This window comes from Lampetra planeri, chromosome 11, assembly GCF_965212315.1.
Source record: "Lampetra planeri chromosome 11, kcLamPlan1.2.h2, whole genome shotgun sequence".
Lineage (NCBI taxonomy): Eukaryota > Metazoa > Chordata > Hyperoartia > Petromyzontiformes > Petromyzontidae > Lampetra > Lampetra planeri.
This window is the reverse complement of record NC_136117.1, coordinates 14,246,399-14,263,719: the sequence shown is the minus strand read 5'-3', so window position 1 is coordinate 14,263,719 and position 17,321 is coordinate 14,246,399. Positions and strand designations below refer to the sequence as shown.

The window sequence follows — 17,321 nt, the reverse complement described above, 5'->3', positions numbered from 1 at the left end:
CTGGGGGGTTAACCTGATGGTAACACTCGGGCCAGATGCTGTAGTTAAATGTAGGGGCAGGGGGGAGGGGGGAACTGCCTGTTCTCCCACATTTACAGGACATCCTTGGCTGAAAAGGTTTGGATCAAAATCAATCACGATTCGTGCCATCCACCGTGAGCACCACTTACAGCCACGCGCCAAGTTTAATGAGACACGGAACCTGCCAAGTGTGCCCTGTATCATTCCGGATAATGGGGGAAAAAACGCTCCCGAGCAACTGTTCCGGCTCTCCAGTTATTATTATTATCATCTTACACGCAAACCAACAAAACGCATACAATTAAAGGCTTGCGATGGGTAACTTGGGAATCATTTATTAAAATAAAATAAAAACCACACCACACATACGGTCATGAAAGATGTTACCAATTAATTCAACCATCAGCTCGAGTGGTTGCCTGGCCACTATTCCAATTTACAATGCATACATTTTTTTTTTACACACAAGTCATTTTTTCTTTTTGGGTGGAGCTCAAACGGCGCGTCCAAGCGAAGTCACAGACCAGAGGAGCAGGCTTCACAGTGATAGGGACGCTCCAGCGTGAACTGGCTCTGTTTTTCCACTGGCCATGCAAACTGGGGTCCACGGGGCCAGTTCAGAGGCTGTATTTTGTCTTCAAAGCAGTCACACTTGCGCCACTGATGTCCTCCGCTGACGCAATGTGATCAAATAACGCTCGGGCGACTGAAGAGAGGAAAAAAAAAAGAATTAGATCGTTGGTATTAATAAAACAACTGAAATGCACACACACACACAAAACCGTTAAAAGAAGTGGTCAGTGACTGCCTTGCTGCTTAGGACATCAGGATACTGCCCTCTTGAATCCCATTTGCTGATAATTCCTATCAATGTCTCGTTACTTCGAGTCACATTTGTGAGGAAGAAACAACAGAACAACATTAGGCAAATAATGCATTAATTATCGAGTGTTAGTATGCCTGGCATAGCTAATACATTAAACTGTGTGTGTGCGCGCGTGTGCAATGTTAATGATGTTACCACATTGTCACACTTGACAAAAAACGGTAGCGGGACAAATTCCTCAATTAGCTCAGTGGGCATCTGGCGTGCAAAATTCGCTAATCTCTAATTCGCACGAAGCTCCGTGAAGCACTCTGGACTGGCACCAGCACGGGACTGCACTTTGAGGTGTAGCAACTATTATACCATATCGCGAACGGCTTTTGTACAAACACCAACGAATGCCCTTTGCGGGAGGTGAAGCGAGGCCAAGAACCGAGCGTTGCATTCCGTTAAAATGTCGGTGATGTGAACACGAAAGTAGTGCAAGTGTGCGCTGGCAAGCAGCGAGCTTCCCCCCACGCGAGAGCGGCTTTGTCGTATTCGGTCGGAACTAAACTCGCAAAACACAATAAATAAATTTGCCGAGCGTCAGAGAACCATTTAGTTCTATGCTTGTGTATTTTTTATGTATAAATATTCCCCGTGTATTTGTGTCCATGGAAACGTAGCAATTGACATTTGACAATGACATGAAAATTATGAATTACTGGGCCATTCCAAATAACAAGCCCACCAAGTGTTTGAGTCTCACTCTTACCAAACATTTTGTACAGCCACGTTAAAGAGATGTGAAAAGTTTGCAATGATGTCGGGAAAAAAAAGTGTAAAAGTATCCCTACGAGTTTGCTAATTAGCTCTCACTTGACACCCTGGAAAACGAAGAAGAGATGTTACATCGCAAGGGATTATTCACTCAAAATATTTTAACACGTAAAAAATAAACCAGCGTTTATTACACCTTGCTAAACACTCCACAAGAGTCTTTGCTGCGAAAAACAAATGATATTATCACAATAAACAAAATATATACAAGGGAAACTTTTTTACCTGTTCCTAATTGTGATAAGCAAGATACCTTTACACAGTATCCAGCCCAGCATTTGTGGAACATACGGCTCGTGCAGAGCACGGCAAATTACAGCGACATCACTCACTTGAGAGGGTTGCTGACGCCTCGTCTCCTCTCCGGGGCCACATTTAGAAGACCAAACACTCGACACAGACAGACGGACGCCCGCTCTCAGTGCAGCGAGGGCACGCCGAGCAGCGCCCCGTCGAGAAGACCGAACACTCTGCACGTAGAGCGCACACGGCTCTCCGTGGAGCGGCGCTCGCGAGGGCACGCCGCGCGACGCTGCCGGTGTTACGACGACGAGTGCCAAGGCACGCTTGTCGCACCGACCACTTTGCTCGCAGCCACTGTTTCGCCCTCTACTTTGCGCTTAATCCTCGCGGGCTGCACCGCTTGATTCAACTTTCCAGGCAAAAATCGCTCGACCCTCTGGCTGTCGGTGAGGATTAAGTGAGGATTAAAGTAATGTGTGACACAGCGCCTCAAGCCCATGCAGAGTGGAAACATTTTTCTATTTCCCCCCCAGTCACCCACCCACCCCGACCCCCAAACTTTAGCCTCATAAAAATAATAGAAAAAATAATAGAAATAAAATCATTTCTATTATTATAATTTTCACTTATTTGTATTATTAAATTTTATTATTTCTTTTTACCTACGTGACTATGAATCCTTGCAGCCACGAAAGCTTCAAATCTAGAGTTGGAGTAGCAGCCCAAGGAGGGAACACGTCTGGGAGGACATCCACCAGAGATAGGGCAACGAGATCAGCTTATGCGCCGGAGCGGCATGAGGAGTGGCAACGGCTTGGAGAGGCCTTCATCCAGCAGTGGATAGACCATGGCCGCCGATGACGAACACACAACGGCCTACGCCTATCCAAACAGTGCACATTTAATAAATTATTAAATGTAATTGATTCATAAACATCGGCCTGCACTTATCATCCCAAAACATAAAACGACAGTTCCTTTGAATCAAGGTTCAGCCACCAGCACCATGCCGAGCAGGAAAAAACCAAGACTTAGTCATACCTCCAAGCCTCAAAAACATCGGCGATCAATAATAAGTGGAGGAGAAAAGGTCAGCGATGAGCAAGGTATTAAAGAGAGGGAGAGAAACGGCCGTGTGGCCGCTCGCAGGGCAAGGCAGTGGGGGATGAACAAGCGATGCATGCCAGGGACACCACTCACCGGCCTTCTCCGTTGTGGACATGAACATGACGGCCATGTCAAAGCGGCGCACGAGCGACAGGTTGTGCAGCATCGCGAAGATGAGCGACTTGTCTTCGTGTCTGCGAGAGCACGTGAACAACACAAAACCAGGCTCCCGCCAGCGCCACACTCAACACGGCAACACCAAAGCGGAGTCCTATCCTCCTGAGAGGTGGCTAGCCGTACATGTGGCAAAAATTTCACTGTCCTTTGTGAAAATATACCTTATCCATCCCATATGTCTGCAATCATTTTTACCAGGAAATCTTTTAACTGCCATGCGCGAAGGCATCAAGAGCAACATGACTGTAAGATTTTAAAAAGTAAAACATTTAACGCACTTTTAAATATCTGCAATGATGCGTTTCTCTGCGAAAATATCAGGAGGCAATGAATACGTATCACACAACGATTAAATGATGCGCATTTCTCTATTTTTTATACACAGCGCTGGTATAGCGCTTTGTGGTAAAACGATTCAACTTTACGTAGGTAAAAAACTAAATAAAATTAATTTAAATTAAAACAACTAAATAAAAACAAATCACGACGTTTGTTTTTTTACCTACGTGACTTTACCGAAAAAACCAAAGAGTATGGATCCTTGCAGTCATGAAAACTTCAAATCTAGAATTATGCAACTTTAGATTGTGCACTGCCGTCTCTAAGAAAAGACTTAGAATTCAGCACTCTGGTTCTAGGAATTGAATTAAGATGTGCCAGGGTGTTCACGTGCTTCTCAAATCCTCCCTTGACAACCGATCCCAGCCTCCGGTAGTGTCATGAGAATGAATGCACTATGCAAATTACGGCGGTAATTTCACAGGCTATGCTAAACGACTTTCATACTCTGCTCATTTCCTCCCTCATAAACATTAATGAGTGAAAATGACTTAGATTTTCCAAAACAGTCGACACAAACAAGCAATGGGCGAGAGTGCTAAATCATTTTGCTTGGCAAACAATTCAGATCGAGTTGCTCTTATCTGTCAACCCCGTATCAGTGCCTACCTTATTACAGACCAATTCAGACCTTATTGTCCTTATAAATCCCAAGGGAGAAACACAAATAAACACATCTTTTTGCCCATATTGAAATGGCTGTACGCTGTATGGACCTGAAAACTCAATTTCCCTGTACAAAGATATGGGTAACCCGTATGGGTTGACAGGTATGAGTTTATGTCGTATCCTTTCGCTACAACAGAGCCAAATACTGGTTTTGTCGGCGTTATTACACAGCACAATTTAGCCTCTGAGGTAGCAAATAAATAATACCGAACGCAGGTGAGCCGTAAACGATAGTTATTACGTACCTGCAGACAAGAATTCCCCAAATCAATAATCGTTGCGAGCATTGCGTAGACACTACGTGCAGCCACCAGGCGAAAGAGTGAACTTTATAAAAAGTGAAATTTTTCGAGACTGCATGGCAGAATCAGAAATGTCTGCCCACCCCCATGCCGTGGCACTCACGGGAGTTGTTGGAACATACTTCACCGCGCCGGTCAATGTGGGTTGGCAAACGTGGTTGGGGGGGGGCGGGGTGGGTAGGCCCACGACCAATTAACATATCACTCTATCGTCATCATCAGCTAAGGTGGATCTACTGCTGGATGAAGGCCTTCCCAAGCTGCTGCCTGTAATGTGCAGGATCCAGCCATGTAACTGACACTCTTTGGTCTGCAATAATTAGCTTGTACATGCACAACAGAGAAAGCCCAAACACAGAAATCATTTTGCATTACATGTGGGCACAAACTGAACCTGGCAGGTCAATGCGAAGAACCCACTGAACCGAGGGATTGCGTGGTGTATGAAGGAAAACAGGTAAATATGCTCACGGGATGTAGGACTCCTTGAGCACGTTGAGCAGCTTGTACAATATATCTGGCTCCAGAGGCCGCTGGATTATTTGGGGAAATGCGATCGGCGCAATTTGCTGCAAGGCCGCGCGCACACACAAGAAAGGCAAGCACCGGTTAATGCACCATCCATAGTCTCGTAACAGATGCGAGAAGGTGAACCAACATTGTAGACGTTTACATTTTACGGAGAGGAAAGTAACCGACGTTTGAGATCAAAGGCCAGCGTCTTACTGCCAGGCAAATACGCAAACACGGCTCACTCAGCCTGAACGCATCGCTTTACCACTAAGAACAAGGAGGCTGGAGGATACGTCGCTTGGTGGCTGAAGCCAACAGATAATTGTGTTGTATATTCGAATGTTTGGGCACTGCACCTTGACGTATTGGTAAAGGAGGTTCGGACGTCCCTTAAGTTGACGCAGGTCGGACTCCAGCTGGAAGGAGTTGGACGGGGGCGGAGGCACGGACACAGTCTGGGCTAGGTCAGAGGTCATCGGGATGCCCTTCTGTGTATCTGGCAGTCTCTGCTGTGTCCTTCCCTCGTCTCTTGCTGCCACCGACCTGTGAACAGACAATGGCAGTGTCGGTTCCTAAGTGCTGGAGGGTAATATGAAGTCCTTAATATGCAACCCTTTCAACACACAAGGTAATGCACTAGCACATATTGTACACTTTAGTGCTTTCATGAATATACACAAACACAAAAGCTGTTCCACACATAGTCTTTTAAATAATTGTATCATGGGCTGCAAATTACAGTAAAAAGAAGAAAAGTGTACATTCTCACATATATTTGGATGCCATGTAATTTTTGGATGTTTCTTAAAATAGTTTTGTATTCTTGGAGCAGAAAAAACACTGCTCTGCACACATGTAAAAACTGCAACAAACTGATGGTTAAAAACACCAAATGAACATGGATTAAATTACAACGAAGTACAATTACCCATCCTTTTCCACGTATCTTGGTTAAGACACGTGGAGGAAGATGTTCAATTTTTGCTCTGTAAACACGAGCACGTGTCGCGGTCCCGACCTCGACGCCTGTATATTTGGAGTTTGCATGTTCTCCCCATGGTCACATGGATTTTTCTCCGGGACCCTCCAGTTTTTCCCTCCACATTTAGAAACGTGCTTATTGTATTTGGCTGCTATACATTTCCACGTAATAAGCCACTTCGTTGAGCTGTCAACGAAGTTGCGTATTACTCTTCTGCAAAAGAGCGACGTAGCTCAGTGGGCCTTACCTGGTAAAATAAAAAAGTTTAGTTGTAGTTTAGTTTATGTGACAACGCTCACGCAGAGCAGCTGATTAGGCCGGACACACGTGCCTCCACTTACAAGATCACACCAGGCTGCTCGCTGCCCATCACCCTCCGATCGCCATGACGCCGCGTGTCCCCCTCATCTCCAACAACAGCTCCAACGGTCGCCTCCGCTTCCTCCCCGTCTGCCACCTTCACGGACGCCCGAACCTTTTTTTCCTCCTTCCCACAGTCTCGCACGCCCGCCGACGATGGCTGCGGCTGCGCAGCTGATGGCGGCTGCGGCGGTGATGGTGGTGTGTGAACGCCTTCTGCGTTTAAGCCAGTCCCCTCCACGCTTTGTACCAATTTTGGCTGCATGTCACTCCCAACTTCCTCGATCGTCATCCTCCGCAGTGGTTTCTGCGCAGAAGTATGAGCGTAAAGGCATTTCTCGTCAGTGTAAATAAAATACAAATAAACATCAGTCCAAGTTGAATTTTACAGACCTTTTTTGTTTGTTTGTACATTGTTAATCCGCCACTGGATTGGGGGGCTTCCTAATCAGTGTGGGTCACTGAGATTACTTGACCATACTTCGCTGTGCTGGTATGAACGGGTTGGTGAAGGCGGGGAGCATAGATGCGAGAGCATAACAGAGTACAATACATTTTTCTGCACTGTCCTATGTATTACATCGCAGATTTATGAGATGGCAATGGCTGGGGGAAGCCTTCATCCAGCAGTAGACGACGCTATAGGAAACACATCAGCAGTCACCATTTCACAAACCTTGCCAGCCACTGCACGCATTGCTAATGCCTCATTTTGTGTTCACCTAAATTATAGGGATCGGAAATAAGCCAACATGGGCCACAAGGGATGACGCACAATTGTTTGGCATCAGCAACGGCAGTGAATCACGTAAAGAGGAAGGGGCAATCAGTAAATACTGCTAATTCATTTGGTCAATGCGTTCAGAGTAAAGGATGTATTATTTTGCAGAATACCTTTCACATGGTGTGCCCTACTCAACCATTTACATTCATCTCCTGAAATGAATGTAAATGTGCTTCATTAAGGTGCAGGGGAATGTTGGATAAAATGTTCTTTAAAATGTAAAGTGCCAAGCAGCCCAGCTGGACAGGTCATTCCAGACAGCACATAATCTATAATGAATACATCACAGCCAAAAAGCCAGTCGGCTAATTCAGTAGAATCTAATTTGTTTTTATTAAAATCACACAACTAAGTTATTATCAAGATCTGAAAAACACAAATTAAGCTCTAAGATGAGATGACCTGTGTTCCAGACAATGGCGTATGTGCTGCTTTAGTACAAGATGTACTGAAAATGTGAGAGCAATTATTTTATATATAAAAAAATGAACAGATATGGGTCTGATTCATGATATAAAAATAATCACATTTTAGTCCATCAGCCTATGGACATTCTGAATGGATGTTTGTTGAAGTAGGTAAACACTTAAAAAAATTCATTTCCAAGTTTCATCAGCAGTGTTGCCAGTTAAACAGATGCTGCTGGGTTGGCTGATGGTGCAGACTACAGCATTCCAAAAACACCATGGGACCCATTCAATCAAGGACAGCAACACATGCACATTTTTCTGATGTACTCCCATGGCGAGAATATCTAATGGTACAAACATTGGTTTATTAAGTATTACAGGATTGACAGTATAAGCTGGTTATAAGCACAACCCTTCGGAGCAAGGCCCACTATATCCTAAGTGTGCTTGTATACAAAACTTCCATTTGACTTTCCCCCACCAGTAAAATTCAAAGACGTGTTGCTTATATCAAAACTGTGCTTATACAAGGTATACCCATATCCGGATTATACTCATAAATTTAAAACAGCGATACTTCATACAACACATTTATTTCTGCTATGATAACAAAGGCTACACAAATGCCTTTTGTACAATGCAGCTGTCGTATCACGAGCTGAAAATGTTACATATACAGCAAGGACGATTTACAACAAACCCTTGCGCGAAGCAGCCTGAAGAACGACCCAATCAACCCCTCCTCCCCACCCCCCCCCACTGTGGATAATGATTGCAACATTTATAAACACGCAGCCAGGTCCTGAGTCAACCTTGGAAGATGCCGTCCACATCATAGGGGGGCGAGGGTGGGGAGTAGGTGAACTGGGGTAAACGGGCTATTGATGCAGCCGAGACTTAAGTATGACTCTGGAACAATTTGCTCTCACTTACTGAGGCTGCTAGCGCCTGCCACTAATATATATATTTTATAATCTCAAGTCGTCCTCATTCGTTCAATGGAAATAAATTAACTCCACTAACAATTCTGTATTTGATGGACAATAGTGATTCACACCACCAAATGGAAATATCGACATCAGTTCGTTCCACTGTTGTGAGCGTTTTCAAGAACAGAGCTTTGTGATTGTAGTAAAATATATATCTAAAGCATACCTTGCCTCACAAATAAAATACAACAAATATAAAATATATTAAAACATTACGTATATATCCGATAGCAATGTAGTCAGTTTACATACACAAAATTGTGTTTTTAAAAGATGGAACCAACATTTTTATATTCATAAGCTCATCGCTGCCGCTTAGCATGCGACTGGATATTAAGAGGTAATGAGTATCCACTTGTCAGAACATTAGTTCCACCTGAGCGTGAAGAAGTCTGCTTCGCTAATCAAAGCTTTTGAGGTCAATCAGTGGACACAGCTCAGTTCCACATAGTGATCTACATTTTTGTAAATAATCCCAAGTTAAAAGCAAGTCTCACCTTGGACCTCAGATGCGGCTGCCTTGTGAACGGTTGGACGACGTTGCTGGGTTCTGTCTCAGCAGCTTCGGGTTTTGGAGTTGTGACTGAAACACTTGTGCATTCCCTTGTCCCCGCGTCTTGCCCTGGCGTTGTGACTGATGTCTGACTTGCGCCAGACTTGGCTGTTTTCTCAATCATCTTCCCGCGTATTGAAATGAAAACAAACCCACGGGAACAAAGGTAAATTAGGCATTTCCACCAATGAAAATGTAGCAGACATTATGTTGAGAGATAGCTTGCTTAGTTATGGCATTGCCATGAGAGAAAAATTCACACCAGAGGTATTTATTGCAGGTAACTTCAATTTATATACATCGGCAAAAATCCCAAAATATTTTATCAACACACGGAAAGCGACACAAAATTTGGCAATTAATTATGTGAAGATTCTTACATTAATGTGCTCAACAATTAAATGGCAATGCTTTGTTTGTATATAAATATAACAAAGTGTAGCTTCTGCATATTGCCCATGTTTTTGTAATTTAGAGAGAATGTCAGGGTTACTTACCTCTTTGATTTTCGCAAGTTCTGCAATGGCCTGTTTGTTTACAGGATCAAACGTGAGCACTGCTTCAAAGTCTGTAAAACAATGGCATCACATTTTTCAAAATAAACCACGTTCAATGTGTAATCACCAAAATTCTATCAATTTTCATGAAATTAAAATATCACCAGCAGGATATTTATGCAAATCGAGCAGATGCTCCAAGTGGGTTTAACCCCCTGTTGTGCCTGCTTTCAAGTTAACAGGGGGAAATGTTAATTACTTGGTTTTTTATTTCGTTATTGGCAAATTTTGTCATCAAACAAAGAAAGTGGCTAATTCAATTTCCACTCTGCTGCCATCTGTTGAAAAGAAAATAACCCATCACATGATTAAAGCAATACTGGATTTATACAGCATCTAAGCGATACTGCATCTCGAGATGCTGCATGCAAACAGTGGGAATGTATTTTAAAGAGAGAGCCAGTCCTTCATAGACAAATTAAAAAAGGAAGTTCTTAAGTCTGGACACTAAATATAAAAAAAATCCTCGTGGTCCTACATCATTGAGCTTTCAGCTTTAAACATTAATCTGCAAGACATACAACACTTGTGCTGATATGAACTGTTCATTACATAATAACATCATGAGCATAAGGGGCTGGGTGGCTCAGAGGTCAGAGTGCTAAGCCGGCACGACTGAGATCCTGGGTTCACATCCAGGCAGCTGCCCGAGATTGAACTAGGTTCTCAAGTGCAGTGAGATGATGATCTCAGCCCAGCCACCAGTGACTGCACAAAATAACTAATCACATTACGTTTGGTACTACATGTAATTTGTCTAAATTAAAGCTCTGAGAATAAAAAATACCAATTTGACTGACACGCAACAAACATTCCCTCAATACAGAGTGGGTGGGAGTTACATATATTGGTTTCACTGTCCTGTGATTAACAATACTTCCGTGGCAGAGTGGATGGGAAATGGCTGCCCCATACTATGTGGACCAGAGATCATACGAATCAATCCCAGAGGATTCTGTTCCTGTGGGTCATTCTCGAACATGAAAGGATATTAATTAACTTTTTATAATGACATGATGCCAATAGCAGAATCTGGATACAACTGTGGAAAAAGTATGTAAAAAAAAAGATTGATAAATAAAATACCAAATGCAAAAACACCTGTCTGCAGTGCTACCTTCTCTGGCTTCCTTCAGTTTGTTGAGTGCAAGCCGTGCGGCTCCCCTGCGTGCGAAGGCCTTCGGGTAGGATGGATCCAGCTGGATGGCCAGGTTGCAGTCCGACTCAGCCAGTTCATACCTAGCACAGGGGTTAGGCTGCGATTCACGCTGACAGTAACACGAGCAGCCATCTCTGCTATAGTTTATATGCGCGCGACTACAAGTGTACATTTGGCAAGGAACAATTCATCGGTTGAAAATGTAATTCCGCTCACGCTACTTGCATGTGAGAAGCCATTATGTTTGACTCATGCAAATTTAATTCAAGTGTTTATCCAGGATTAATGGTCAGAATGAATGAACCACAACAAGAGACATAACACAATTGAGACAGAAAAAATTCAATGAGTCCCACTGTACAGAAAGTAAAAATGAGATTTACAGTACATAGTAATAAGATACAAGAAATGAGACTGAAAATAATTATTTAAGCATATCATGACCCTATTACAATTGATAAAATCAGTTTGAAGAGAGTACATCTATAAAAAAGAATAGACACCTTTATCACTCCACTTATTGACGAATGCCTCCTCGTGTCGCATTGGTCTATCGGTCATGGGGTTAGTCTGGCCATACTTCATAACCAGTCAGGGGGGGTTCGTAAAGAGGATGCCCAGAACTGGTTCAGAGGTCTACAACTATAATACTCATTACACACGGAGTGCTTTCCACAAATGAACCATAGTACCTTCCTGATCTCGTTAAGGAACATAAACCATCATGCAAACTCCGGTCATCCTCACAGTGGCTTTTGACTCGCCATCGAACAAAGACGGTCATCGCATCGCGCGCTTTTGGATGTGCTTCTGCGGCCGTCTGGAACGCTCTTCTTTCCAATATTTGGAAGCCACTGGAACTGTGCACTTTTAAATCAAGATTGAAAAGATTTTTTTGAAAACTGCTTTTTGTATTTGTTTGTCCTTCCCCCGCACCTCCGATTAGCATGGTTGGCTATGCACGTACAAATGAACTTAGCATACATACATGACTCACTCCTGATATTAGCTGTGGCCAAGAACAGAACTCAGGTATCCTACTGCATAACATGGTGCGCTAAACACTGCACCACCAATCCACCCATTGTGAAAGTATATTTATAATACATTTCCTTCTTGCTTTATTCTTCATCTTTTATTCTCACGGCCTTTAAAAATATCTTATTGTGGGCGAGTCTTCTTTGCATTAATTTCTGATTATTTTACTGTTAAGATCTCTACAGTCTACAGTCAATATCCTCAGCCAAAACACAGCTGGTGTTTCTTATAAATATCCTGAAGCTAAACGAGGTACGCTTTGATAAGACAGATGATTTAGGATTATTTCAACTATAAAACAGCAGCAAGTGGGAGCGACGTACTTCTTTAGCTTGAGGAAGGCCATCGCACGGTTGGCCGGCAAGAGTGCATTGTGAGGATCCGCTTCCATCCCGCGGGTGTAACAATCGGTGGCGGCGTCATAATCCCCGGTCTTAAAGTACTCATTACCCTGAAATGACACACCACAAGCTATTAGCCATTATGCCATTGTGCAAGGGCCTCCAAGAAATTGGTGATAATGCGTTTATTATGCGATGTAAAAACTTAGTACGTTCATCAAAATATATATTTCTTATATGCTACATATGCCCTCAGCAATGGTCATCAGCATAATCGAGTGCAAATTTATACATGCACCGATGTAAACTTTATCTCCAGTTCTTGTGATCCATTCATAATTCATCATCCTACATCAGTCAGTTTCTGCCAAGTTAAACTTGTTAACATTAAGGTTTCAGCATTATGCACAGCTGCAATAATAATAATAATACAAGTGTTTTCCCAGAAAAGCAACATTGAGTCTGAAGGCTCTTTTACAGGAGGGTCCTGCAACACTATTGCCACTATGTGTTGACCGATGGGAGGAAACCAGAGAGCATTGAGGAAACCCCTGCAGAACATGGGGTGAACATCAAACCCAGGTCGTTCTTGCTGCGAGGCACACGTGTTTGACAGATGATAGACTTGTAAAAATGTAAGTACTAAAAGAAAGCAAAAACTATGTTCCACATCACTTCCATAATTTTTCTTTGGGTCTTTCGGTAAAGTCACGTAGATAAGGTAAAAAAAAATAACAAAAAACTACAACGTTTCGAATGCAACACAAGTGGTCGTCAACAGGAAAAGGGGGTTAGCTTTTAAAGACAACTGCTTATAAAGGTTTAAAATGGGCGTAGACCAAATGTCAGCAGCCAATGCAAGTGGTGGGCAGCGACCGCGGCGGTGGTGGGTTTTCCACCAATCAAAGGGCTGCCTGGCAAAAATTAGCATGTCAATGCAAGATCGCCGGCAATCGTTCCGTCAAGTGCGCCAAGGTGGCTATGTTAATGTGAGAGATTAGCATGTTAATGTGAGAGATGCGCATGTTAATGGGAAATTGTGAAGCAGCAGCCTTGAGGATGGCGCGTGAGATAGCCATGTTAGTGAGAAATTTAATCTATTAATGTTAAAAATCAGAGAGCCGAAAATAACTAACATCGGAAGGTGGTAGGCTGGGAACATCACAGCCAGTTATGACTTCAACTGGTTAATAACGTCCTTCCAATGATTTCTCAGTTTGTACCCATCTTCTTAGTTGAAATTGTGTCTGTGTCTATATATATGGATAGCTTCATGAACGAATCGTTGTTGATAGCCAGTGGGTATGCAAAGTACCTACGTTTTAGAGAAATCAATTTTGTGAGCCCACCGCATTAAAACAATAATCAGCCACGGCTGAGGTATTGGTCCTACCGTGTTCCAGATCTGCCTTATGTTCACGAACACGGTCCGAGACTTGTCGCTTAGTTTCCCCAATGTAACTACAGCCGCAGACACAGCTTAGTTTGTAGACGCCGGGGTATTGTCAGTCAGGGATCATCATTAATTTTATGTACTGTGTTAAATCGAACCTGGATCTTGTGTTTGTTCATGATTTTGGATCAACAGGAATGCATTGCAGTATTGTCATCTCCTGATCACCTCGCAGCCCAAGCCTACAACACCCCGCCCCGGTATTTCCAGGCAGTCTTACTATCAAAGTACTAGCCAAGGTCAACCCTCCGAGCTTCCGAGAGCTGAGGAGGTTGTGTGCAGCCAGGGTGTAGTTTTGTCACAGGCACCCACACGGCAGCCTCGTCCTCACTTCCGCACCTTGTCCTTCTCTATCAGCGCTTGCTGCTTCGCCCGCAGCTCCTCGTACTTCTTGCGCTCTGCTACTTCCTCATCTTCGTCCTCCTCCGTCTCGCACTCGGGCGTGCTGTCCCGGTCCGTCTCTGCCACTGCCTTCTCCTGCAATGTGCACGGATTAGAGTTCACGCATGTCAGACAAAAAGAGAAAAAGTTGCTTCGTAAATTGGGACTTGAAGGAAAGTGAAGGGAGTGGGGTTATACAGTGAAATGAAGACGGCTCACGATCGAAGATGGAGGTAATTTGTGCCAAAGACCTGGCACTGGGGAGAGGAATAAAGATGAAGTTGGAGTGTGAGACTTTGACAATATCAAAGGAGAATGTTAAACGATTGTTCAGCAGCATGTATGTGAATGCTATCATCCTAATCATTATCTTCTCCTCACCACATCAAACTTGTCCCATGCACTGTAGTCATAAGATTTGATGCGGACCTCCGATTTCCCATGCTTCACTCCGTTCTCTATGCAGTCTGAAGCGGTATTATCTATCTTCTTTCTCTTCTTCCTCCTTAGATCTTTATTTCTCACTGGCGGCAAGTTTTGCTGTTAAAAGAAGAATATTAGTAAAACATTGTCATGAATAAAATGTTCAATTTGGTATAAGACATCAATTGTAAGATAACACATTGTTTTATTATTTCCCTTCTACGTGACTTTACCGAAAGAACCAAGAATATTGTTAAACCTGTCAAACATTGTCCAGTATTCTGTTAATTGGTTTGTAATGTGATGTATATTGAGGTGCATAATTTTCATTGAATTCAGATTTTAAAGTAGTTAAAATATGCTGTTCTAGAGATGTTATTTTCATTCATATCACATTTCCACAAACACCAGAATAGAACCACAACTGCTTTGTAGAAATCCTGTTACTGTAGGCTCCCTGTGGGATTCTAATTACAAGCATAATTCACCACACATAAATTAACATATATTTTTTGTATACATATGTGTTGCGATCGAAACGTCGTGATATTTTTATTATTTTTCTATCTACGTGGCTTTTTAATATCATGCATAAAAATAAAAAAAAATGATGCATATCGTTCTAGTTTGGCGATAATTATTGTTCAGGTGTAATTTTTTTAAATCCTTATTTTCTACGCGATTGATGTCGCTCAATATTCAAGCAAACCAAAAAGCTAATTTCGAAGACAAATTACACCTTCAAAAACACGCTTCTCAAAATCACCATAGCATTTTAGGCGTAATAAATGCATTTAGGATGTGGTGAATAAGACGCGTGATAACGAGCGTTTGTTCTCTGGCCACGTGTTCCCCCGTCTCTCAGTGTGATACCAAGCAAGCATGCATCTCTCCATAAATGTTTGTTACATTTGCAGCCTTTGTTTCCAACAAGTTCGTCACAATTGTCCAGAAACATCACACCGCCTATTAAAAGTGCTTGGGCAGGACACGTTGCTCGAAGGGCTGGCGGGTGGTTGAGATTAACAACTGAGTGGAAGCCAAATCACAGCAAACGCCGGCGAAGGTGAGGGGGGGGGGAGTAGCGTGGGGTCAGAAACGGCGTGGGGTCAGAAACGGCGTGGGTCAGGGCAAAACGCGGCCCACAAGAGCCAAACGCAATGCGGGCGGGGTCTATTGATACACACGTGTGTGACATAAGGCAACATATTGCTTGTGGGCGTTTACAACTCCATGTGGAGTTAAGCATTGACGCATACAAGGTCAGCTATCTCCAGTCAAACCTCCATTGGGCGTCTCATCTTGTGGTGAAAATGTCACGTTCCTATGACCGGGACCAGGATATCCATAAGGCAACCAATGTTGACTTCTGACAAAGCGAGTGTACATATAGCGTACAACCCTATCTTAAACACTGCTGGATGAGGGCCTACCTACGCCGCTGCGGCTTGTGGGAGATATTTGAACATACTTCACCATGCTAGTCAGTGGGTACCGCGTATTTTATATGGACCCATAATAGCGATGGACAGTCGGGATATGAAATCGCGACCTCCGCGCTTTGGACATCTGTGAAAAAGGGCTTCAAGCTCAGTCTAAATAACGATTCTGACACAATACCAACGACCACTGAACTTGAAAGGTGAAACGATGGCATAATAGCACTGAACGTTAAAGGGGCCGTCCATAAATGACGTCACGCACCTAGGGGGCGGGGGGGTCAGACATTTGTGACGATGTGTGACGGGGGGGGGGGGAATCTTGATTTGAAGCTTTCGTGACGGCAGGAATCCATACTCTTTGGTTCTTTCGGTAAAGTCACGTAGAAATAAAATAAATAAAATAATAGAAGACGACGTTTCGATTGCAACACAAGCAACCTTCATCAGGTAGAACTACATTTGAGAGACAAAACACAGACACGGAGGGCACACAGACAGACACACAGGCGGAGAGACAACACAGACACACACAAACAGACATAGACAAGAGACACACAGACAGACAGGCAGAGAGAGACAACACAGACACAGAGAGAGACACACAGGCAGAGAGAGAGACAACACAGAGACACACACACAGACACACAGAGACACACAGAGAGGCACACAGACAGACACACAGGCAGAGAGAGAGACAACACAGAGAGAGACACACAGAGACCCAATGACTCTGTGTCGCTGCCTTTCCCGAACTTTCGCGGCCTAGTGGAGGTGGTGGGTAGGGGCTAGGGGGGGGTGTGAAGGGTTCCTCTCACCGCGCTCGCGGCGTCCCCGCCGGCCTGCTCGCCCCGCAGCTGCGCGTCCTTGCTCTTGATGTCGCCCTCCCACGCCTCCATGTCGCGCAGGAAGTCGTGCAGCTCCTCGGCGTTGTGCCGCATCTGCAGCTGCAGTTCGGCCGCCTTCGCCTGAGCCGCGGACGCCATGGTTACCGCCTCCTTCCCCTCTACCCCCGCCGAAGTCTAAGAAACTCGCATTGCAATTCCCACGCCGGACAGGCAACCCGCGCGCGTCTGATTGGTCGAGGCAGTTCACTTGATGACGTCTTGCAGCACGCGAGATGCTTGAGTAGACTTGAAAATATAAAACAGCTGTGCGCCCCCCACACCCCAGACGGAAGCCGATACGGATGGCGGATGGGATTCGCGGTTTTTTATTTCAAAAAAACATCGATATCCTGCTTATTGTTGAGTGCGTTTACGGATGAACTGTTGGTGAACTACAACTTTCGTAAAAAATATGAAATGAGGGTGAACGTTTAGTATAAAGCCGTGCCACTCTTATGCATTTACCCCGAGAGTAAACCGGCCAAACCGATCAAAGGATGTATTGCGGACAACTCGTTGCCGAAGCAAATTTTCTGTTCGCAAACA

The 17,321-nt window shown here is 43.9% G+C and overlaps 1 protein-coding gene across 1 annotated transcript; it reads right to left on the bottom strand.

Annotated features, from left to right (window-relative positions):
• Window positions 1-340: 340 nt before the first annotated feature.
• Window positions 341-17,063, bottom strand: RPAP3 (RNA polymerase II associated protein 3). Its single transcript, XM_078598929.1, has 12 exons — window positions 16,707-17,063; window positions 14,408-14,566; window positions 13,985-14,122; window positions 12,175-12,302; window positions 10,772-10,893; window positions 9,595-9,665; window positions 9,042-9,221; window positions 6,343-6,668; window positions 5,376-5,562; window positions 4,978-5,075; window positions 3,113-3,213; window positions 341-727 (listed from the first exon to the last, which is right to left on the bottom strand). Exons 1-12 carry the CDS (start codon window positions 16,872-16,874, stop codon window positions 639-641), a joined length of 1,767 nt encoding a protein of 588 aa, XP_078455055.1. The 5' UTR covers window positions 16,875-17,063; the 3' UTR covers window positions 341-638.
• Between the last annotated feature and the right edge of the window lie 258 nt (window positions 17,064-17,321).

Bases quoted from the DNA above. Each gene is read 5' to 3' on its own strand.
- RPAP3 (XM_078598929.1), bottom strand. From the start codon at position 16,874: ATGGCGTCCGCGGCTCAGGCGAAGGCGGCCGAACTGCAGCTGCAGATG. The intron at 14,123-14,407 runs GTGAGGAGAAGA...TGCACATTGCAG, and splicing joins CATGGGACAAGTTTGATGTG to GAGAAGGCAGTGGCAGAGAC. The intron at 12,303-13,984 runs GTGCGGAAGTGA...GTGTCATTTCAG, and splicing joins CGCTGATAGAGAAGGACAAG to GGTAATGAGTACTTTAAGAC.